The sequence below is a fragment of the Sinohyriopsis cumingii genome, chromosome 3 (genome assembly GCF_028554795.1).
Source record: "Sinohyriopsis cumingii isolate HCF-2022 chromosome 3, ASM2855479v2, whole genome shotgun sequence".
NCBI classification, from domain to species: Eukaryota; Metazoa; Mollusca; class Bivalvia; order Unionida; family Unionidae; genus Sinohyriopsis; species Sinohyriopsis cumingii.
Window position 1 is genome coordinate 59,519,864 of NC_142963.1, and position 26,995 is coordinate 59,546,858.

Genomic DNA, 26,995 nt, shown 5'->3' on the forward strand with positions numbered 1-26,995 from the left:
CTAACAAAATGCACAGACCCAGCTCTGCCAGGGCATTGTTAGATGGCAGATCTGGGTCAGTGCATTTTGCAGATGGAATCATCTTATAAGCAAACACATATGGTACTTTTTTAATGGACAAATATTCTTTTCATTCTCAACACCATCATCTTTATAATACTGAATGTAAATAAATTAACAATAAAGTCTTTCTTCATTACATCTGATAAAGGGCGTTAGTTATTTACCATTTACCAATTTACCAAATATACTCACTTATAAGTCAAGTCAAACTGCAAACAATAAAGATACTGATTGGCCACAGCATAATGAGCCTGCCAATCAGGGTCTATGTTGTCTGCCCTACTGAGTACACCTAACAAACTTACAGATCCAGATCTGCTGGCACATTATACAATGGCAGATCGGGGTCTATGCAGTCTGCAGTTGGACTCGACTTATAAGTGGGTAATGGTATATGCATCATAGCCCACACTTGATGATAAGCCCACCCATCACAGTTACAAAACTGGCAAATATTTAGTAAGGTTATCTTTTGTTTGACAATAAACCCATGCCCTATTTTTTGACAAATTTATTAATTTGAACCATGGTCTTATTATGAGAGAAATACTGTAATTCACTGCAAAGTTATATCTTTATGAATGGTTTTCTGTCAGGCCAAATGTGGAGAAGTCAAAAGTTTGGTTCTACTTAGACAAAGTGTTTGAAATAGTAACCTGAACTGAGTACTGGTTGTCGATCCATAGGTCTAAAATCAGAAAATCAAAAATTGAGTGACATATGGCATTACATTAATTTTTTGTCCCAATTGCAAAAAAATGCATTATACAAAAACCACTTTTATCTTCCTTTTTTGTTTCTGTTTACAGCCCTCCCTCTTTGCATCTTCCCATAGTGATCAATTTTCTTCTTTCTGTAATACATGTAGTAATCTTAGTGTTTGACCATTTGACCATTTGACCGCAAAATAGACAAGCTTTTTCCTTAACCCAAAAGGAAGCTTTTTCCTTGACCCAAAATCAAGCTATTTACAAAGTCTGGTAATGATAGATGGCTAGGAATGTTTTAGTTATTATACAGAAAAAAAAACAAATCAGGAACAGATCTCGGGCAGACCGACATCATATCATGGCATGTTCTGCCTTATTGCAGGCACATAAAAATGTAACATCTTTAAGAGGTCTCTTTGACATTAAACTGAAATAAAATGATGCAAAAAGGTAATTCAAAAACTACATGTAATTATTTTTTTTATTAATCTTTTAAGTTTTTCTAGCACCCATGTTTCTTTGTGTGTCATGTCAATACAAGTCATAAGAGACCCAAATGGGTTGTATTAGAAACAAAAATGCAATAGAAAAAAGTGAAATTTTTCAGAAGGGGGGGGGGGGCAAAAAAATTTGCCAGTTCTGGAACCAGTCCTTCAGTCTCTTATACCTCCTCTCACTAGATCTACAACAAACTGATCCAAACACCACATGGATATATAGATTATTTTACAGAAATTAGCATAAATTTGAAATTTCGGAAAGAGGACCTGGGGGCAAAAATCATGGATCCTGTAAGAAAATAAGACTGTATCATTTTTAATCCTCTGCTCATGCATAGGTGAAATAGCTGATTCAAAACATCTAGCTATGTAACCATATGGTGGTAAGTAAATCTCTCTGAATTGAGACTTGCTTGAATTCAGTCAGAAGTAACAGGGAAACTTTGTCCTGTACATTCATCTGTGGTGAAAATGAAACTCTTCCACCCTTCAAAAGTCAATATAAACTTGTGGATGTGGTTTTAGCATCAACTGCCCAAGAGTTTCACATTATGTAAGATGGCCTTGAATTTTCCCAACTTTTCGTTGAATCATGTTACATGCAAAAATATGCCAATGTTGTATAGTGTCAACTTTCAACAACCTTTTATGATTCCTTTACGTCTCATAAGACTTTTAGCCATGAAAATTACTTGATCTTTCTTGTGTTCAAAAATCCTATGGGACCTAACGGAATTTTGGGATCAATGATGCAAGTCTGATTTTGTATGTAAGTACAGGACATAGTGGCACATCACCACAATCGAGCCTTAAGCGCTGGTAGCAAAAACAGTAAAGTCAAAAACATTTTTGAAAATCCGCCTGAAGACAAACCCTCATACCAATGGCAAAGTTTCCACCATGAGAGACAAAAGACAATAGGCAGATGTTGGAAAAAAACCTCCCCAAAAAAAAAGACAAAGAAAAGATGAAAGTAAAATAAATCCACTCTTTTAAAAAGTGCAATACCTTTTCAACTGGAACATTATCCAAAAATTCATCCAATGGCAAACAGAACGCCTCTTATAACACACAGGACATCACATCGGGAATATTTTAGATCCCCAAGATCACACACACAGATGAATAATAACTGCTCTTACCTTAACCATCTTCCTTTGATGTCTGTATCTATTCTACATGTATTTCCTTTACGACTCCAAGTACAAATCTAAATGAATTCTAACACTCAATATGATCCAACCAAAAGATGACTCAACTTTCAAGTTAAAAATGTTATGGATAAAAAAGCCTCCCAATGAGATAGATCTTCTCAAGTTTTATGAGATCTGTACATACATCATGAAGCTGCATACTCCAACAGTTCTGGGATCCATCCCTTCTTTTGGAGGCACATTCATTATCTTGGCTTTTTATTAAGATTCAAGGCAAACACACTCCACTTATCTGATTCCTTCACAAGGAGCCAATCAGGAAGTTTAATATAACTAAAACCCTACAAACTTTATGAATGAATCGAATTCTTGTTCCTGAGAGTCTAGAAACAGTATGGACTCAGATCCATTACTGCATAACGTGCCAGCAGATCAGGATAGACTACTCTGTTTATCAATGATTTCAGGTGAACAGTGAGTGTACACCTTGATCTGACAGTACATTAGGGATGGCAGATCTTGATCCCAAGTGCTATGTTCACTGCACAGCAATAAATAGGGTACCATATATGCTCCCTTATAAGTTTAGTCAAACAGTAAAGAGCAAAGATCCTGATCTGCCATACCATAATGTACCTGCAGATCAGGGTCTATGCTGTTTGTTCTAATGATTAGTCCTAGCAAACTGCACATATCTAGGTCTGCTGGCACATTATCATATGGCAGATCTGCAGTTTGCAATTGGACCCTACATACCTTACTATAGTCCTACGAACAGTAGGACTAGGGGACTAGTGTTTATATCCCCATTCACCCTACAGCCCTTTCATCTGTAAAAAACAATCTCAAGGGTACTTCAACAGATAGTCCAGTTAAGAACCAACCATTTAATTGGGATTTTCTTTGAAGCCAGGATATTTTGTGTTCTGTTACCTCAAGATATATTTTTTGAATATAATTGATATAAAAGGTCCGTTTTTTCTATCTATATGAGCAAGAAAAGTTTTTCAATCCACTTGAAGGCCAAACATTTTTTTTAAATCCCAGGCACCCCACCCCTTACTCCATCATTTATCTAATCCTGCTAACAAAATTCCCAATTTCACAAGATAGGGTTAGGCAATCATTTTTTTGTGCATGTGGGGAAGGACTCTCCATGAGTTTGGCTAAATGGTCATGAGCCACACATTTCAACTGAATTAATGGAAATTACAGCACAATCTATTGTCTAAAGATCCCAATTATGCCTTTTCCACAGCAATGTAATACACCTAATAACACTGGTCAACAGTGAAATCATTACTGACTTGAAAAGGCCCTAATCTGTAGTATTTTGGTGTGCCGAACACGAATATAACCGTGAAAAATTTGTATTGGCTCTCGTTTTGAAGATATTCATATACCTCATTTTCTATGTTTCACTGTGTAAATTTCTCCAGTAGGACTGCAGCAACATCCGGAATAATGATGTAACATTGCATAATACCATCATGCTCACATCATCCACAGTTGATTGCATCATTTTCTGATGCAATGCAATACTAATGCCATGCGGCTGCTGAAGTAAGTTGACGTCAGCAGTGTACTATACATGTGTAGGCCTATTATACTAATGCCAGGCGGCTGCTGAAGCTGACGTAAGCAGTGTACTATATAAAGCCCAATCAGATAGGTTCAGCATTTAAAATATTTTAGACGTTGTGCGAGACAGTTCAAGCTACTGTTACATAAAACTTATTATTTTATCCATTTACGTACAATAAAGAACAGTAATGCCTCGAAAGTGTGTTAATACCGCGGACAATTTTTGCTATATTTGTGGGGAAGTGACATTTGCCAACCAGAAGAAAAGTATCAATTCTCAAGTGAAGAAGGCATATCATCTTTACTTCGGATGCAAGGTTGGTGACCAAGACAAGCCTTGGGCTCCGCATATATGCTGTGCTACATGTACAACACAGCTTTCACAGTGGTTGAATTGCAAAAGGTCATCAATGCCATTTGCAGTCCCAATGGTGTGGAGAGAGCCAAGCAACCACCTAAATGACTGTTACTTCTGCTTGGTTTCTCCTCTTTCCGGCGGAATAACGAAGCGAAAGAAGTCGAGAATAGTCTACCCAAACATTCCGTCTGCATTGAGACCAGTTCCACATGGTGAGGGACTTCCTATTCCAGAACCTCCAGCAGAATATTCTCTTGATTCATCTGACGAAGACAAAGGTGAGTCGACCTGTTCTTCTCCTGGTCCATCAGCATGCAGTGATCCAGATTTTCACTGTGGTGCATCATCAACCCCACACAGAATAACACAGGAAGAACTAAATGACCTGATTCGTGATTTGGACTTATCAAAGAACAAGGCAGAATTGCTAGGATCAAGACTCCAACAATGGAATCTTCTAGAAGAAGATGTCACAATTACTGCATATCGAAAGCGCCACCAGCAATTGGAGCCTTTCTTCAGAAAGGAAAGTAATCTGATATTCTGTTCCGATATTGAGGGCCTCATGAATGCTTTAAAAATCACTCATGACCCACAAGAATGGAGACTATTTGTGGACTCTTCGAAACTGAGTCTCAAGGCTGTGCTTTTGCACAATGGAAACATTCTTCCATCTATTCCAGTAGCGTATGCTGTCCACATGAAAGAGACATACGATAACTTAAGGCAGCTACTGAATTCCATTGAGTATAACAAGTACAGCTGGCACCTCTGTGGTGATTTGAAGGTAGTTGCCCTTTTAATGGGACTGCAGCAAGGATATACAAAATACATGTGTTTCTTATGCGAGTGGGATAGCCGAGCAAGGGAAATGCACTACATGAGGAAGGAATGGACTCACAGGCAGAATGTAGCTATTGGAGAGAAGAATATCCAACACCCAGCTCTGGTTGAGGCTCAGAAAATCTTGCTACCACCCCTTCACATCAAACTAGGTTTGATGAAGAACTTCGTGAAAGCCATTGACCGGACTTTGCCAGCATTCCGATACCTGCATGAAAAATTCCCTCGACTCAGCGAAGCAAAGATTAAAGAGGGAGTTTTTGTGGGTCCTCAGATTCGAGAGCTTTTCAAAGATGACCGGTTCAACAACTTGCTGGAAGGTGACGCGAAACAAGCATGGAATGCTTTTCGCCTAGTTTCTACAAACTTCCTCGGAAATGTTAGGGCAGAAAACTATAAGGAACTAGTAGAAGACAAGTTGATGAAGTATAAGAAACTTGGCTGCAATATGTCTCTAAAGATTCACCTCCTTCATTCCCATTTGGATTTCTTTCCTAGCAACTGTGGTATTGTTAGTGATGAACACGGCGAACGTTTTCATCAAGATATCGCAACAATGGAACAAAGATACCAGGGAAAATGGTCCACTACAATGCTGGCTGACTACTGCTGGACACTCCTCAGAGATGCTCCCGAACAGCTGTACAAGAGACAGGCGAAGAAATCTAAGATGTAGTCAATGACTTGATTTTTTATAGGTAGGCTATTACAGTTGACCTTTTACTATTGGAATGCATTTCGTTATGTAAACATTAATTTCTTGCAGATTACAAAAAAACTAGAGCCAATTTTGCAATTTGACTGTCATATTCGTGTTCAGCACATAAAAATTGATAAGAATTGACTAATTTTATTTCAGTAACATGACTTTTGTAAAAATTTGTTGTCCAGTGTAACAATCAGCTGAATACACATTTATCCAAAGCTTATGTTAGTTTTATTAGATGAAGATTCTAGTAGTTTCTTCAAATGCAAGGAGTCAGTGGGCTGGATACAACGTTACATGTACCAGATGCTACCTGCTTGCCATATTTTCCTCACCTGTGTGCTACAATGTTGGTCTTGAGGTGGGTTTGGGGGGAGAGTTGGTTTACTTTTTTTTTTTACCGTAACCTCAATTCCATAAGCAACACCAAATTTTTATCTGCAACAGGACTGTTATTATCACCTAGTAATTATAATCATCGTACCTGAATATGCATTAAAAACATTCCCTAAAAAGGTCATATTGCAATCACAGTTGATAGGAATGTTGATGTCAATTACAGGTACACACACAAGCCATTACCCCATCAAGATTTACACTTAGTGGCAACCAACTGTGTCACATTACTGCAGTGGTGACCCAGATCATAATGACCATGCTCAGATGGTTTACATGATAATATGAGCCTGCCCAGGCCCAGGCCCAGCCCTAGGGCAAGGTGAATGAGGCAACCGCCTTGGGCTCTGTGATTTCAGGAAATCAACTCCGCAATGCAATTGTTTTGCTTGGGGCCCCACACTCATCGCTTGCTGCCTTGAGCCCTGCATGATACCTTGGGCCCTGAACATCCTAGGGTCAGGCCTGTGCCTGCCAAATAGTGTCAGGAAGATATTTTACAGCAAAAGTGAATGACAATGCTGCTATTGATGTGACTTAATCCTGTGTTAATTCATCAAGCTTTATCTAAACATCTAATTATCTATAGCAAAATACAAACACTGAGAGGGGAGAAAACAAAGGTGTATGAAAACAAATTGCCAACATTACAAAGAGATGAACTATATGTGACAAATTACACTGCTATTACCTACAACATGACAATTTTAAACAGCTACTACATACAACATGACATTTTTCTTCTTGGGGTCAAGATCTGCCTGATTGTCTACCAACAAGATAACCTGAGATCACTGATAGCTTGTAACAATAATGGGTCCTCCACTCTCAGTCATCAGTTTGACAACGGTGAAAATTACTGGTAAATAATGGGAGAACAGTTTAACCTTCCCTGTCTCAAACACACCTGGGACTCTTTGCAATCTTGTTGTGCAGTTAAATAGCTCACCTGTGAATTATCAAAGGCTTTGAAACCTGGATAGTCATCAAGTAAAACTGATAATGCCATAATGCCCGCACACACTCACATATACATCCCTGTGTATGCATTCAAAATTGAAATAAACTAGCAGTATAAATCCAACTATATAATAAATACAGATATATTCCAAGTGGTACATAATGTAGACATAAAGTACATTTCAATTTATAAATAGTAAATAGAGACAGATAATATAGTATACTCTGATACATAATAGACATATAATATGTTGTTTATTTTATAATTTAATCTTCTGGCACCAACCATTTTCTGCGCTGAGGTGAGGTGGGGGGAGTCAAGACCTCAGTCACCAACCAGTTAATTGTTTGGGGTGGAGGGAGTCCCAGACCTCAAGCACCAATAATTTACTATGTCAGGTGGGAGGAGTCCCAGAACTCTGACACCAACCATTTAATTTGTTGGGGTGGGTGAAATCATTCCTCCCCAGAAGATACAATGAATGGTGCCTTACCTAGAAGAAAACAAAAAAAAACAAAGGGATTGATGGACACCTCAATCACCTCAGTTTTTTCCTTTAACAGAAGTCTTTTGAAGGGACTGACACTACTGTCAATAAAGAATTTTCATGAATGCAAAATAAGACAGTTCCTTCTTTTTAATTTTTAATTTTTGAGGGTTGAAATCTGAATTTCTAGTGATACGATTTACAGATTAACCAATGTGGCAGCCATAATTAATGTAAAATCAGCAAGATTTTCATTTTGGGCAAACTAGCCACCATTCAAAGACAATTGGTGAAAATCCCATGTTGACAATGCCATGTGTTCAATATGTTAATTGTGGTGGCCATAAGTGCAGTCAGATCAGCTTTAATTCAGAACAACCGGATATCATAATAATTCTTCCAGGGGAAAAACCCCATGTCAATATGACATTTCATTCAGGACATGTGGCAATAACAAGATTTTAAGATGGCTGCCATGATAATCCAACTGGATGTCATTTTCATTTTCTACCAATTATGGCATCACAAGCCTTCTGGTAAGACTCCCATACTGATATGATCTTCCATCTAGGAGGAGTAGCAATAAGTTTTTTAAGATGGCTCTTGTGGTGGACTTAATGGATATCAGATTGGCATAATTTTTATGTAAGATTAACTAGATATGATGTGAAATCTTCCATTGAAAACCCCATGCTAATATGACTTCCCTTTCAGGGCTTACAATAACAAAATTTTCTACATGCTTGCTGTGGTGGACATAGTGGATGACAGATTGGCACCATTTTCATTTAGGACCAACTAGACAGTACAAAAAGTCTTTTACTGAAAACCCCATGCTGTTATGACCAACTATTCAGAAGGAAGAACAATAACAAGATTTTTAACATGGCCACTGTGGTAGCCATATTGGAGTTTCAAGTGGAAACAGTTTCATTCAGGACCAGGATATCACAATTCTGGTGAAAACCCAAATGATGATATGATTTTCCTTTCAGAAGGAGAAGCCATAACAAGATTTTCAGGCTGGCTTCCATGACAGCCATATCTGATGAGCATCAATTTCATTTAAGACCTGGCAGACAACATAAGAAGTCGATATGATCCATCAGGAGAACAAATGACAACAATATTTTCAAGATGGCAAATACAGTAGCCATAACAAATATCCAAGCTGAACCATTTATGACAAACTAGACATGTTCAGTAGTTTACTGGTGAAAACTCCATGTCAATGTGACTTTTTCACCAGGAGGAGTTGCAAGAAGATTTACCAGATGGCGGCCATATTCAACACCAGATCGGCACCATTTTTGTTTCGGATCAATGGGATATCATAAGTTTGTTAGCGAAAATCTCACATTGATGTGACCATCCATTCAGGAGGAGTACCAAAAACAAAACTTTCAAGATGGCCACTACAGTAGTTGTAATGCATGTCCATGTAAAACCATTTTCATTCCAGATCCAACTAGACATGATCAGATGTATTCTGGTAAAAAGCCAAGGTTCAATGACTTTCCATTCAGGAGGAGTAGCAACATGAAGATTTCAATGTGACTGCCATGGTGGCCATGATGGTTGTCAAATAGGCACCAGTTTCAATTAGGATCAAGTCAACATCTAGAGAAAATGTTTGGTGAAAAGCCATGGCCGCTGTGTGGCCATATTGGATATGTGTGCAGTACCATTTTCAATTAAGACTAACTAGACCTGGGGGATCAGTGTGCCTGTATAGTTTCATGGCAATCCTCCAAGTAGTTTTGGGCAAGAGATAACAAACTTTTCCTAATTGGACAGGTCATTGTCTGGTGTCAGAAAATCAAGGATAGACAAAGCCATCCCAAAAGCTCTCCTGGCCTATCATCAGTAGAGTTTTTTTAAAAACCTTTTAAAAAAAGGGTCTGATGTCCATTTCTGTCATTGTATCTGCTGAGTGTTGAAACCATCTCTGACATATTTTAGCAATAACAAGATTTAAAATTAGCCACTGTGTAAGCCACACTGGATGTAAGATTGGTACCATTTTCATTTAGCAAAATCCTCTAAATAAATATGTTGTTTTTGTTGTAGTAGAGTTTAACACCATTTTTCAGCACACAATAGGCTATAAATGGCGGCCAGTATTAATGGTGGAGAAAGAACCCAGAAAATCCCTGGAAAGAACCACCGACCCTCGAGAAGCTACTGGCAAGCTTTCTCACATACCCACATTGGCCGAATCTGAGACTCGAACCCATGCAGACATAGGTAAGATGGCAGTGATCCATAACGGAGAGCGCTTTAGACCACTCGGCCACTCGGGGCCCACTAAATAAATATGAACATATTTTGAAAAAGAAGCAGCGATAAAAAGATACTGAAGATGTCAGATCAGCATCACTTTCAACTAGACACTAAAATAGGTCTTCTGGTGAAAAGACTTTTAATTTAGGATGAGTAGTGATAAACAGGTTTTAAAGATGGCTGCCATGGTGTCATACTGAATGTCAGATCAGCGGTATTTTGGTTTAGGTCATAATGGACTTAAATTGGAACCATTTTCATTTAAGACCAACCAGACAACATAAACGTGTTTTTTAATAGTAAATATGTTAATATAAACATCCATTCAAGAGGAGTAGTGACAAGATTTTCAAGATGGCCATGCTGGATGCCATATCAACACCATCTTTATTTCGGACAAAGCAGACAAGTCTAAACAAAAAAATCTTTTTGTAAAACCTACCATCAGTTCTGGAGAAGCAGGATTTTCCTGATGACTACTGTAGTGGCTATATTGTATGTTCTTCCCACACCATTTTCATTGAGGACTTGCTAGACAGTAATAACAATTTTGTGCTGACGGACAGATGATCAACAAAACATTCCACAAGCTCTACTGTTCTATGACCAGAAGAGCTCAAAATAATCACATCCAAGGGTTGGGTGATTTCAGAAATTGGAAAATCTATAAAAAATTGTAATTCTAACTGCATCCTTGTAGTTAACATAAATAAAATTAAATCACTGAAAATGTCTACAGCTATCAGTATTTTATGATACACCATTGATAACCTTTAAGAACAGGACATATTTATTGCATATTAATGTGCCTGTTGTACTTATTCATTAATCGTATTGATTTATAAAAGCCGATTGTTTGCTCAATTTGTCTATTTAAAGTTAACCACAACCACAATAAATCTCACAACATAAAATATGTCAGGCTGCTACAAAAAAAGAAGTACCAAAGGGGAATGTGATCTGGATAATCCGGTAATCCATTTCCTTCAACTGGTGAAATAGATCCTTTTTTATCCCTGAAATTTATATCACTTGGTGAAGATTTATCCATTATTTCAATTGGGACTGGTTATTTCCTAACATTGTTATCTCTTAGAGGTATTTTTGGAATTCAGAGATTTTAACTTTTCATTTAGGCGATTAAGTCTCTCCCCCCGCCCCCCCCCATATATATGTATGTGTGTGTGTATGTGTTTGTATGTATATATGTGTGTGTGTATGTATGTGTTTGTGTGTGTGTGTATGTATATATATATATATATATATATATATATATATATATATATGAGATTCTGAACTTCTAATGAATCTTGCTCAACATTTTTGCACAACTATTAATGTCACTGACGTTTATCTGTCAAATTTCTTATATTAACATGGTGCCCATATATTTCTGAAATTTACTATATAAGCATTCAAAGAAGATGCAAGTTGTCACAAAAAGAAAGTACAGTATCATCTGTTCCTTCTTTAAGTATAAGTACTATCTTTCCAGGAGTAACTGGTTTCCTCTCAAATTAATTATTTATATTTAAAGAAATCATTTTTTTCTTTCTGAAAACTATACAAGAGAATTTCCCATAATAATAGTATTTTATTCCACTCTATTGTTTTTTTAAAACTTATTTATTATTTGACAAGAAAATTAATTACTACCTCGAAAATAAATAATACATAATTAATGGGCATTTGTCGGAAAATCTGATGGTGATGTTTTATTTGATCAGGTTCCCAAGTAAGTCTTATGGGATGATAATAAGCACCAGCTGTTATTGCTACTATCTTAAATTTCCTTATTAAGACTTAGTTCCATATATTTTGTTCTAAAGATTCATGTGTGCTGACACCACACCAGAAACCACATGGTTTCAGGGACTCGTGTAAAGTCTATAGTACTGACTCTGAGGTGAGTGTTCATTTATAGCAGGTGTCTCAATCTAAACTCATCACAAGGTCCACATGAGGACTAGTACATTGGCCAGAGGGCCACATCACTGAAACCTTACCAAACAGCAAAAGCGACGCAAAAGCGACTCAAATAAAAGGTAGCCAGTTGAAATGTTGTTACAAGAAGTAAACCAAGTAACAAAATTTTTTTTTATCAAAACTTGCCAGCTGTAAAGAAAAACTAAGCATTATTAATTATTTTAAAAATTCTGGATGTCGTTGTGGGTCACAGGCCACATGTTTGAGACCCAAGAATGATAAGGTTTTTCATAACACCTGACAATAAGCTTTGCATCTCTTTTGTCATTTGTTATGTGGCTGTACAGTATTTAACTGATTGAGAAAATGTAATAACAAACTTAGTAGGCAACACATCTACTAATTGTCTGCCACATCTTTATTAGACCTAGTGACCATTTAATTTTATTCCATTAAGGTGTTTATTTGGCAGTTTAAGGATAAGCAAATCAAAGTTTATCTAATGTTATTTGTGAACTCCTATCAGGTTGCTCAAAGTGTGTGCCAGTCAAAACATTTGAGCTGTCAAACATGTCTGACAAATATAGGGATTTCAGGATCTATGATATTCAGTATGTGTAACTAACTGAATCTTGCAATCCAGTTTTATCTCTTGCATTTGATGAAATCTCAACCATCAAATTGTTTTGTCATTTGTGAAGATGACAATAAAATTATTAGCATTGTATCAAGAGGAATTAAAGGAAATTTTCACTGGAAATAAAGAAATTTTTGTTTACTTGTTATGTCCAGAAACAAAATGAACTTAGTTTCAGAGACAACCCACCACCACTACCATTAGCATAGTCCCAGATTTTTATTTTAAAAAGCAGCAAAAACTCAGTTAAAGCAGGTGCCCTTCCTATGGGATCTACAAGTATCTGCTGTACATATATTTGGAATGATATATAGCTGACATGTAAGTAGTGAGCAGTTACAAACCAAAGACTTTCAGGACAGTGATTTTAATTTCAAAACCTACTTTTGCCCTTCCTCCAGAAATTATAAATTTATTATCTTCCATTCTGATTCCAATATAACATGTACAGTGTAAATTTACAAACAAGCATGTTCTTCCAATATGGTACACTACTTAGAAGACAAACATTTCTTGTGTACATGATTGTACAGTACATGTTCATAGGGGCAACCACCATCAAGTCAGGAGTTGCCAATTTACCATGTGCCCACTATGCTTATCTTGCTTCTATCATTCCCTATTTACTCCAGTGGAATTCTCTGGGCCAATTAACCAATCCAACACAGCAGCAGAACATATGCTGTTTTTTATATGCCCATCATAAAACTCATTGCCAATTCACCAGAATTCTAATGCTAATTGGCAAAACCATCTACAGGTACTTGACACTGATATAAGCACACAGAGAACAGAAAGTTCAAACACATTTATTTCATTGTCAGGAAATTGATTCTTCACTGAAGATGATTTTTATACTCATTCTTCATATAAAATATTTGTTAATCTGAACAGACAGAACATTCCCGTTTCATTTAAGTTGTACATAAACAGACTAGAATTATTAGTGACAGATGATGAGTTCTATTTTCCTTCCTGGAATGAAGTTTCTAAAGGTAAAATAAAATCTGCTTCCTAATGGTATGCATTACTTGAAGTTGAGGGTAGGAAGACATAATCTATGTTTGACATATGTATTGATTATCATGCTTGCCAAGATTTTTTATTTGGTTTTCATTTGGAAGCTTGAACATAACAATGGTATGGAACACTGCCTGGAACATAACAATGGTATGGAACACTGCCTGGAACATAACAATGGTATGGAACACTGCCTGGAACATAACAATGGTATGGAACACTGCCTGGAACATATCAATGGTATGGAACACTGCCTGGAACATAACAATGGTATGGAACACTGCCTGGAACATATCAATGGTATGGAACACTGCCTAGAACATATCAATGGTATGGAACACTGCCTGGAACATATCAATGGTATGGAATACTGCCTGGAACATAACAATGGTATGGAATACTGCCTGGAACATAACAATGGTATGGAACACTGCCTGGAACATAACAATGGTATGGAACACTGCCTGGAAAGTTTCCTCACTCGTCATTTCACTATACATGCTTACAATACAAGTCCAACTGCAAACTGCACAGACCCAGATTTGGTATAGGCAGATCTAGGTCTGTGCAGTTTGTTAGAAGTAATCAGAGCAAATAAAGACCCCAATCTGAAGGTGCATTATGCTATGGCAGATCAGGTTGCTTGTTGTTTGCAGTTTGATGTGACTTATTATAAATGAATACATACAATAACAAACAGAACCACATTTCTGTCCACTTTACTATTTAGAACTCCCAATATGGTCCTAATCCTTGACAAAAAATTTCATAAATAAAACTATCAGGGTGAAAAATCAAATGAAAAATGCATATGAGCAATAAAATATTACAGCTACACAGTGACACTTTTAACTACAGAAAAAATAATATACATACCAACCACCTATATCCATATATAAACTAAAGGTTAACAACAGTAGATCCTTCCTATAAATGAGATTCATTGATCTCTATATCAAGACCGGGGCCCAGAGTGGCCGAGTGGTATAAAGCGCTCTCCGTTATGGATCACTGCCAACTCACCTCTGTCTGCGTGGGTTCGAGTCTTGGAATCGGCCAATGTGGGTATGTGAGAAAGCTTGCTAGTAGCTTCTCGAGGGACGGTGGTTCCTTCCAGGGATGTTCTGGGTTCTTCCTCCACCATCAATACTGGCCACTATGTATAGCCTAACGTGTGCTGAAAAATGGCGTTAAACCCTACAACAACAACAACATATCAAGACCCAACTTGTAAAGACTAAAGGTGCATGGTATTTCTGATACATGGTTTGCAATGGTATTTTTGTGACGTGGTACAGACCACAGTACTTTTTTCACAGCACCAATACTCAGTAGTTTCTATCAATAACGTATCTATGGAAATAGCCAAGGATTCTTATTTGGACTTTAATGATCATAATTCATGACACAATAGTTCAAGGAAATTAACTTTTGTTTACTAAATGGTAGTATCTGTCACAAATTAATGGTGAATATTTTAAATATAATGCAATGTATGATCCTTTCATTGCATGATGGACACGTCATGTATGCCAATACAGTGGCAAAATGGAATGCTGTAAAAATTTTGGAAAAATTTCAGATTAAAACAAAGTAAAAGACACACATGTCATGTTTTAGTTACTTATATTTTTTTGTTTGCTATGTGTGTTGAATGTTTACTGGTCCTCTATGATAAGTAACTTTTTTTCTTCATTTTCTTCTTCATTTTTATCTTTTTAATTATCTCTTCAATAAGTTGCCCAGTCAGTCAGGAAACAAGCATGTATTATTCAATCTGGTGCACAAATTAGATTGACAAATACAAATATACAGCATCTAGGTGACAAAGACTTTGTGATAGTATATTATTTTGTTCCTGTTTGCCATCAAATCAGACACAAATAAATACTGAATTTGTTGTACCTGTTAACTTACATTACAAACACATACAGTATGACATGATGTTTTTTAAGTTATGACACAGCTTTCTTAGTTACTGGAGGAATAATTGTTACCACCATTCCCAAAATCAACATAAATGTTTCTTTTTTTTGCAGATTTGATTGCAATATATTTTTTCAAATTATTGTGGTCCATAAGATAAACTTTCAACCTATCTAGGGAAATCCATTTCATTCAACATATAACAGTGTAGTATTTGGCTACAAGAAAACAAAACAAAAAAACGAGTATTCCAACTTGGCTTGTATCTTCCAATAAAGCCGTTTTTGCAATTCGCACAGTATCAGTTTTAGGCGTGCATATTACCAGTATATTTGTTACTACAGTATTTTGTCTTGTGGTATGTACCACAGTATTTTTCCACTATACCAGTATGCTGGTAGTTTTTGTCGGTAATGAAGGTACAGAAATTTCTGAGGACTCTCATAATTTTATTGATATTAAAAGTGTTGTTTTCATTATTCATGACAAAAATAGTTTTAAAAATTATCTTTTTTCACAAAACAATTGTGCCTGTCACAAACTAATGACAAATATTATAAATATAATTATATTTATGATCCTTTAATCACATGTTTGAAATGTGTCACATATGCCAACATTGCAGCCAAATGGAATGTTCAGAAACATATTTAGTCCAAATCAAACATTCATAAGAATTTCTGTTAAAAAGAAATTTATATATAAAAATCAAACAAAACGTAAAGTTTTAGCTATATACCAGCAAATATGAACATGTCAAATAAATATATATATATATATATATATATCTTTTTCTGTCTAACTTTACCTAAGTTGTGATAGCCACTAATTATTTTCTTGTTTGGTGAATAAGAGTGTTTCATGTTTACTGTCCCTCTCTGATGAATATATTTTCTGGGTATTGGCACCCCACTCAAAGTTTCCTAGCCTATTATATCAATAGTGTAGCTAGAATATTGAAGGCTTTCAGTATCAAACCTTCCTATTTTATCAACTAAAAGCTCTCTAAGACCAGCATGTCTTTCACTATATTAGATATAGTGTATATTTAATCTTTAGATCGCAAAATGTACAACAAATAACAAAAGTGACTGGTAATAGTTTTTACATCCTTTATTGTTATAAAATACAATTTCTACATGGAATGATATGAGTGGTCTGAATGGTGTCAGTACATCCAACTGCAACTTTTTACATAAAAACTTTACACACCAAATTATACCATGAAAGGCACTGAGATTCATATTGAGACCATATCAAAATCAGTAATAGTTTATTGATCTGTAAGCACATCACTAATACAGATTACATTATGTTCAAATAATTCCCTAACTGACACCTTATTCAATCATTAACTTGTTTTAGATCTTCTCCTATCCAGGGTACATGTTTTTCTATTATTTCCATGCTAATAAAACATACCAAAAAGTATATTTTTTGTCTTTCTCTGAATAGTGCAATGTTAATCATCCCACTTCAGCTACAGCTTTTAGAGCACAGCTTATACAACAATTAACACACACATAGCAAATTCATCTACTGCAGGGTACATGCCATATAATAGGGGTAGGCAGTGATTTTCTTTTGAGCTGAAATATTTTCTGTCATCTCAATATAACTAACATTTTCTATCAAATAATATCATGGATATAATATGGTGTTATTTTGCTAATCATGGAAAGATATTTTTCCAGCTACTGACAGATGCAAAATAAACCAAAAATGTACCATGAACTTACACCAGAACACTGAATTGTTGGTCAATAATATACCTGCAGTGTAACATGTACATTCAGAAATACTGCTGTATAAAGTTTTCTATGGTAGCCAACTCTAATAAAGACCAACTGTAAGGTCAAGTTTGGTCATGCAGACAGAACATACAGTAACTAACTCTTTTAAACACATCCTGATCTGACACACTTTACTAACAAAATGTATGCCTATGATATTTTTTTTTGGGGGGGGGACCATAACAATAATTTAAACAGACTGCAACAACTATTAAAAGCAATTTTTTCTTCTACACAAATGCATGTCACAAGTCCCCAATATTAGGTATTCTGTATGTAAACACTACAGTATGATCTTCTACACAACTGCATGTCAAAAGTCCCCAATATTAGGCATTTTGTATGTAAACACTACAGGATGATCTTCTACACAACTGCATGTCACATGTCCCCAATATTAGGCATTTTGTATGTAAACACTACATGATGATCTTCTACACAACTGCATGTCACATGTCCCCAATATTAGGCATTTTGTATGTAAACACTACAGGATAATCTTCTACACAACTGCATGTCACAAGTCCCCAATATTAGGCATTTTGTATGTAAACACTACAGGATGATCTTCTACACAACTGCATGTCTCAAGTCCCCAATATTTGGTATTTTGTATGTAAACACTACATGATGATCTTCTACACAACTGCATGTCACATGTCCCCAATATTAGGCATTTTGTATGTAAACACTACAGGATGATCTTCTACACAAATGCATGTCACAAGTCCCCAATATTTGGCATTTTGTATGTAAACACTACAGGATGATCCTCTACACAACTGCATGTCACAAGTCCCCAATATTAGGCATTTTGTATGTAAACACTACAGGATGATCTGATCATTTAATTAATACTCTTTTAAAAAATTAAAGCAAAAATTAGCATGCTGGTAAATCTTGCTTTATACACAGTATGTTCCATCTGCAAATAAATAGCTTCAAGTACAAAAGGTTGTTGTTGTTGTTGTTGTTGTGGGGTTTAACGCCATTTTTCAGCACGATAGGCTATACATGGCGGCCAGTATTAATGGTGGAGGAAGAACCCGGAAAACCCCGGAAAGAACCACCGACCCACGAGAAGCTACTGGCAGGCTTTCTCACATGCCCACATTGGCTGAATCTTAGACTCGAACCGCCGCAGACAGAGGTGAGATGGCAGTGATCCGTAACGAAGAGCGCTTTAGACCACTCGGCCACTCGGGGCCCCCAGTACAAAAGGTACTAAAGGCGTTTCAATCAATCCATGAGTATAACATTGAAAATGGGGTATGTTATGATACAAAATGTACAAAGCACACAACTGCTTTTAAAAGAAATATGTTTATGTAAGGTAAATCTATACTGACACATGAGTGCTTCTGTTGGACAAATAAAGCAAAATAATCTTTTTTAATACAACTTGATCCACAAGACAATGACAAATTCTTTACTACACTCAGGTTACAATACACAGCATATGAGGCAAAATCTTAGTATCTCACTTTGCATGTGTAAACATCAGCTGCTGATATATATAAAAATTCATTAATTGAAAAGTAAAAACTTATCACAGAATACACATGAAATACACGTTTGCACATTCATATACATCTGTTAATAATCACCTTCATTCATCAAAACCAGTCTAGGCCAATGTCATATCTCAAACATACCATGAATGAACCAGATGATAGGCAGTCTGTGAATGCTAGTTATTTGACCTCTGACCCTAAACCAGTCTTGAGGTAAAAGCAGCAATGACTGTATCACGGACTACCTTACTGTTTAACTGTTGTAAAACAATAATGATGATTGCAAGATATTTTTGTATAATAAATTAGTAAACAAAATGAATGATAGAAAGAAAGTCCAAATGACTAACAAATATATCAGCAAACAATCTCAGTGATACATATAGAAAGAAATCATACAGAGTAATAAATACATTAATAAACAAACTCAATGACAGAAAGAAAAATAATAAAATGTCTATTAAAAAATATATTAGTTTTTAGGATTTTTGTTTCTATTATTTTCTTTTGCTTTTACAACTGTAAAACATTATGGTGGTCTATGAAAATTGCAGGTACCATATGTACTCACTTATAAGTTGGATCCAACAGCAAACTGCATAGACACAGATCTGTTATTGCATAATACACCAGCTGATCTGGGTCTGTGCAGTTTGTTAGGAGTAATCAATAGAACAAACAACACAGATCCTGATCTGCCAGCACATTATGCTTACAGGAGATTAGGGTCAATGTTGTTTCCTGTTAAACCTGATTTATAACAAATATATACAGTACTCTAAGGTTCCCCATATGAACATGGCTATTCACACATAATGTCCAGGTTGTCTTGTAAGTCAGTTGTTGTCATGGAGATTTTAACAAAATCAAGCTTACCCTTACTGCTACAGGTTTAGCTCTCTCAACCCATGCTCCATGTGTAAACATTCTCTTCTCTCTGCATGTTCCTACCACCTTAAACTGTGAAGTACTGGCTAAGATGTCTTCAGTAGCTTCTGAATGCATTACCTTGAACAAGCGTCTGCCTTTCCCAATCAGGATGACAATAAATACATTTGTTGAAAATACTATCAAACTCATTTAAACAATGTCTAATAATATTTCTGCTTCCAATCTATTTCTAATTTTTTTAAATGACCTCTCAAAATCTGAGATCATATCAATCTGTCTCATAAAACTTTCTTATCTTTTTAATAACAAGGTCCACCATGCTCATTCTCCACTGCCTCAAATGTCAGATCCATTTCACAGTAGGGCAGTTCTTGGACTTAACTGACCAACTGGCTAAGGGGAAGGGGGATGGTATCAGCTATCAATCAGCTGTTGCATAACAGAGATTCCAATGGATCCCAAATCCATTTGGTATTCAGAGAGGTGTGAATACACTGGATGCCCTTACCCCAACCCCCCCAACCAAACAAGCTGACACATTCAACTATCACATTGCAGAGATTCCAATGGACCCATAACTAATTCCAACTCCTGGCTAATTGCATTGTTGCATAACTGCATTATCCCATAGCCAGAGAGAACTTTCAAATGAGTAGGGCAAAGGGTTAATTCTTTTGGTTTTAACCACATTTTTAACAAATAAATCACAATATCATGCTGAGGAAAAGGAAGCCAAGTGGTTTTCCCCCAAGGACACACTAAGGCAGTGGATGCCAGCTGGCCTGAGTGGCATCTTCACAAGCCAAGGTTAGGATATGTTAACCATATCTACACCTTAGAATCAAGTAGATATTTTACTGCTTTGTCCTAGCAACATCTATTCGATTTCAAGAGCTGCCTCCCTTAGTATTCAATGCCAACTCACCAATAGTGTGTAACTGTGGTGCATTGCACATCAGCTGAAAATGCTGGAGGCTATTGACTTCAAAGGGATACTTTGTAAGTTTAACATCGAAAGTATGACTACGTACCAGACAGAAGCCTTTATAGGTGTATTTTCGTGAAAGGTATTTGTATTAACACATATTGGCAGTGGAAAATTGCTTATTTATGAAACCATTCAAGTCGTATGCTTCCCTTGTCTCAAATGTGAAGGAACAGTGTTCTGAACAACTAATTTTTAGTGAATACGTTGGCCTGCCAACACATCCAATGAAATTCACATATCCAAAGCACAGAAATATCTGCTCAATCCGCCAAGGTGTAGACAGGGTTAACGTATCGGAACCTTGGCTAGCGAAGATGGCCCAAGTGGGTACTGAACCTGTGACCCTTGACTTGCAAGTCCAACATTCTATTAACTGCCCTACTGAATCTCCATTGCAATGGAGAAAATTTAATGCATAACAAATTAACTCTTCATAACTGAAACATGTTTCATTTCTTGAATTCTTCACAGTATACTTTTGAATCTAACTTTAATTATACTCAGATTTTTTCCAAAAAAAATGCCTGTTAACCAAATGAGTAGAAGCCTTAATGTTGTTTTCTCAAATGTCAATTAGTGAAATGAGTAAGAAGGCCATCAACATGTACATTCATAATTTCCCAACACCGACTCAGATACGGATGCCTCAGTCACCTTGGGTTCAACACCCGGACTTTCTTGAACAAAAGTCACTTGAGGGAACTGACATTCTACAGTTTATAAATAATTATCAGAAATTTAAGATAAGACCATTTCTGTTTTTGTAATTGCTGAGTGTTAAAACCATCAGTGATATTCCAGAGTGACAAATTTTCAAATCAGCCATTGTGGCAGCCATACAGCCATAAGATCAGCACCATTTTCATTTAGGAGAAAGAAAACAATATTATTATACTTTTGGTAAAAAAATCCCTGTTGATATTGCCATCAATTCAAGAAAGTAACAAGATTTTCAATATGTTGATCATGGCAGCCACATCTGAGGACAGATCAGAACCATTTCCATGCAGGGCCAATTAGAGATCATAGTTTGTCTTCTGCCATTTAGGAGTAGCAATAAGATTTTCAAGATGGCTGTAATAGTGGCCATTTTGGATGTCAAATCATCACCATTTTTATTTAGGAGCAACTAAACATCATAAGGAGTCTTTCAGTGAAAACAGCAAGTTGATATATCTATTCATTCAGAAGAATTAGCATTGAGAAGATTTTCAAGATGGCTGCTATGCTGGCCATTTAAGATGTCACAATTTTTGAGAAGTCACCTGGGTAATCATCGATCCTAATGATCTGTTATCCAGGTACCCAATAAAATGGAAATTATATGTGAACCTGAACTGCTTTGTTGTAAGTTCATATATGTCGACCCCCAAGAAATATAAGCATGATTATAACTAATACGAGTGGCAAGAAAGTGCAATCTGAGCATAAAAAGAGTAATTTATATATTAGATCCTATAATTACAGAAAACCATATAAAAAAACATACATTTATTTTTGCTATTTACCTGAATCTTCAGTTAGTTATATCGGCTAAATCGATATGATTAGTACGAGAATACAGGCACAAAACAAAATAAATTATTTATAAAAACATTCACTTTAACTAGGGTATATCACATGTTTACTTTCGCTGAAAGGTCATCAAGTCAAGTCCACAAATTCTGAATGCTGTATTACATCACCGTCATATTCCTCTTTCGAAATTTGTAAAGCACCTGATTTGTCATTTTCCTGATTCCGGATTCCACATATTCTTCAGTTTAACAAAATCCCTCTCCTTCAACATTTTTAGTCATATAGCATCAACGAGTCACATTGATAAAGCTCTTTCAGTTAATATTTAGCGCCATGTTTTTTTCAATGTAGACTAGTCTGCTATGTAATTGTGTATCAAACAATAACGAATCTGTGAAACATGGTTTAAAATTCTAAAAAACCCTTTGGTTTCTTGGAAACATATCATGTACAGTTACTATAAACAGAAAATAAGGAATGTGTTCAACATACATAGCTAAACAGTCGCATGCGTCGAAAATATAAGATCAGTAGATGGAGGTCTAAAATGGATCAATGTCACATGACACAAGCCTCAAACTATACTAATTATTGTGTCTTGCTTGATCCTGACATCACCAGATATAATCTTTGACCTGAACTTGGAAACTCTTTTTCTAAACATGGACTAAACGGGTACCCTATAGCTAACTTTTTTTATTCGGGTAATTATGAATGGGTGGGAACCCGAGTACCTGTTGACACCTTTAGTGGCCATACTGGATGTCAGAGCAGCACCATTTTCATTTAGGGCCAGCTAAGCCTTCAGATGAATGTGTGTGTAAAGGTTCGTGGCAATCTCCTAGGAGTACAGGAGGAGTGGTAGTAACAATATTGTGGTATTGAATGAGAGACGACAGATGATTGACAATAAGCTATCCCACAAGCTCTTCTCATCTATGACCAGTAGAGCTAATGAATAATGCATCTGTTGGGACTGAATGACCAACCTTTCTGATGATAGCATAAAGCTTGTAACAAGTGCCAACAAATGTACACGTCAGTTTAAAAATGCTGGCTATTCTATAGTGAAAAATAGAAACTTACTTTAGCCAGTCCAAGTAGCATTTGCAGACCTATTAATCATGTGGTATCTGAACCTGGTTTGATTCCAGGTAGTAATAGCTCTGCTTTGTATCCCTTTTTGTTACATTTGGGGTCTCATTCAAGTGTAAGTAACCTGATCTCTATTTCATTAGCCTTTCTTTTACATTTGGGGGATAATTCAAGTAGCCTAATCTCTAATTCATTGGCAGTTTTGTTACATTTGGAGGTCCATTCAAGTTCAAGTAGCCTGATCTCTATTTCATTAGCCTTTTTGTTATATTTGGGGGCCCATTCAAGTTCAAGTAGCCTGATCTCTATTTCATTAGCCTTTTTGTTATATTTGGGGGCTCATTCAAGTTCAAGTAGTCTGATCTCTATTTCATTAGCCTTTTTGTTATATTTGGGGGCTCATTCAAGTTCAAGTAGTCTGATCTCTATTTCATTAGCCTTTTTTGTTATATTTGGGGGGCTCATTCAAGTTCAAGTAGTCTGATCTCTATCTAATTACCTGATAACACTGATTTCTTTAATAAAAATAACTGATCAATGTGCTAATATAAAACAACTCAAAGAAATAAATATTGCCCATTTACTTCCTGACATAAATAATTCCCATTGAGACAAAGTAATACACATTACCTACAGAAATGCATGGGGACTGACTTAAGTGCATGTATTCAGCAAGTGCTATAAAATGACACTGTTGTCAAAATAAAAAGATTAGTGGCATTCAGAATTTCTAATTATCGGTAGGTTGGTATAAAACAAATGCAAAAAATAAAAAGGAGGTTCTTGACCAAATACAGCAAAGACACATTATAAATAATGACTCCTCTGATCATTTACTAAACACCAGTCTTCCTGTTTAAGTGGATACCTTCATATAAGGCCCCTCCAAAAGAAGTGACCACCTGGCTTAAAAATGTCAAGGTGGTGCAATTTTACCATTTCGTCCCAACCAAGAGAGACCACCCTCTTATCAGGCCATCTTTTCTTCACATAAGACAGAAACAAGCTAGTCTCGCACAAAGAAAACAACCGTCCTAAGCAGGCCCCCTTAACCTCAGCATTCTTATACCTTTGGTCTGTTGAACGGTTCCAAGTGTAACTTATATTTTGTTGAGTGAAGTCAGATGTTTGAACAGTCATGGAGATCTCAGGTGTAATGCCAATCTGCTTGCATACAAAATAATTAATACATTTTGGGTACACCAGAACAAATACATCTTGCTTCCCCACATCTTTCCTGAGCAAGGAAATGCCAAATGATATATAGTACACCTGCTGGCTGTCTTATTTAATTGGTTATAGTGACTAGGACCTTGTTACTTTAATCTTTACCATATCAACTCTCTTGTAAGTCAAGTCAAACTGCAAATAAAAAAGTTCCAGATCTGCCATTGCATAATGCACCTGCAGATCAGGGTTTATGCAGTTTTTCTACTGATTACTCCTAACAAACTGCATAGACCCAGATCTGATGGCACATGATATGCCAGCAGATCTGGGTCTATGCAGTTTTCAGTTGGACTCATCTTATAAGTGAGTACATATGGTAAATCATCAAGCTTCTTTGTCTCATCAAGGGCAACCTACCAGAAGTTTAGTGAAGATACATTCGGTAGAAATCAAGTTATTATGCAAAATGTTATTTTCCTTTGTCAGATCATACTGACCATCACCTTTGACCTTCGGGGCCTCAAGTGACCGAGTGGTCTAAAGCACTCTCCGTAATGGATCACTGCCATCTCACCTCTGTCTGCATGGGTTTGAGTCTCCAATTCGGCCAATGTGGGTATTTGAGAAAGCTTGCCAGTAGCTACTCATGGGTCAGTGGTTCTTTCCGGGGTTTTCCCGGGTTCTTCCTCCACCATTAATACTGGCCGCCATATATAGCCTATCATGTGCTGAAAAATGGCATCAAACCCTACAACAACAACAACAACATCCTTTAACCTTCAACAGATTTCTTGGTATCATGAAAGGCAACTTATCTATACATTTTAGTGATGGCACAAGTACTGTGCATCGAAACAATACTACTTTCTTAGATTAATGTGACCTTGAAATTCAACCATCTGGCCAACCAATCAACAGGCTTCTTATTTTGTAACACTTTAACCCCTGAAGGTTTTTGTCATTTTTGCCTGAAATTCGAGTAGGAAACACATTTTGAAAGCTATTTCTGAATAAATCAAAATAAATCAACTTCCCAGTGATTTTCCAATAACATAATGCCTAGTTGTGTTAGAAACATCGTTTTTCATTGGCTATTTGGCTCATGCATGAGCAGAAGGGTAAAAAGTTGGAGTTGTTGTGTTTTTTGGGGGTTTTTTTGCTTAACGGACCCTTTATTTTCATATCAAGACCACTCTTTATTCCAAATGCCCATCTTATCCTACTTTTTCCAAAGGTTCATCTGTCTGTTTGCAGTTCATATGAGTCTGCCTTAGATCTGAGACCAAAAATTCTAAAATCCAGACACAAAATCGGATTCTGACCACGGGCAAATTTTGGGTGGAAAACACTCATGTCCAGGTTTTTCCCTCTGTATTTTGTAGTGCAATTAGAACTTCCAGATTATTTGGTATCATTGTAGAGCTACATCTGTCTACCTTTCTATAATACCACCCACTTTAGTGTATCATACATGACCTTGACACTATAAAGCTAGGCTGTAGGCTACTACCTCCTGCCACGTAAACTCGTCACCAGGGGTTAATGTGTAAAGTGGAAAAAATCCCAAAATGCTTCTTTCTATATTACAGAGCAACTGTAAAGTGTTGTGATTAGAACTTGAGTTACTGTAAGGAAACCATAACATAATATAACCACCTATATACATGCATAAATGATTACATTAACAATCCCTTCAAACTCTGACCACCAATTCAACAGGATTATTGTCCACCATAGGAAAACCCATCTGCAAAGTTTGGTGAAGGCACGATGAAGCAGAATTCATGTTACTGCATAAAAACCATGTGGATATGGATGGATAACAAGGACTCCTCTACACAAATCTGGAGGTGTGTCAATTTATCAATCTCTGATTGGTCAAATTGCAGTAGTACATTAAAGTCATAAACTGATCATGTGACCATGAACCGAGAAAAACTTCAAGTACCATGACTGTATTTTAACCAGTGATTGCATAAGCAATGTATGTTTTTCTACTCACCAAAGAAGTGTTATTAATTAAATAAACACACTGGGATCAAAATGTCCACACTTCTGACACAAGATATGGTTAATAAACTGAGAGTGCCATTAAGTCTCTTTGTTGTTTACAAGCTGTATGTAACAATCAGTTTGTTGATGGCTGTACAAATAAAGTTGATTGATTAAGTTTGGACAGTGAAGGGTTTCATTTGAGAATAAAAAGCCATGTCAATTGTCTGCTCATGAGTATCTGTAACTGTTGCAAAACAATACTTATAAAATTACTACATTTTATTAGTTTACCATAACACATTCAACTGCAAGATATCAGTTTGCATTCATTATACTTTTTACATTATTATGCCGCAACAAAAAGCTAACAGACAGGTAGAAATGCCAGCTAGCATAAAACAATTTGCCTGCACAAAGACTATCACTCAAAAGCTATAATTCAAGATATCTGCTGCCATATTATATCCATATTTCAGC

At 36.3% G+C, this 26,995-nt stretch overlaps 1 protein-coding gene across 18 annotated transcripts in view; it reads right to left on the bottom strand.

Moving 5' to 3' along the window:
• Positions 1 to 26,995, bottom strand: part of LOC149802934 (uncharacterized) — a 389,228-nt gene that overhangs the window by 288,850 nt on the left and 73,383 nt on the right. Inside the window, exon 1 of one of the 18 annotated variants that reach the window (XM_089952441.1) lies at positions 2,416 to 2,598. The exons of the other annotated variants lie outside the window; for them this stretch is intronic. Coding sequence (XP_089808567.1) covers positions 2,416 to 2,424 — 9 coding nt within the window. The 5' untranslated portion in view covers positions 2,425 to 2,598. Of the gene's footprint in view, positions 1 to 2,415; positions 2,599 to 26,995 lie in introns of those variants that run through there. 18 annotated transcript variants of the gene reach the window in all.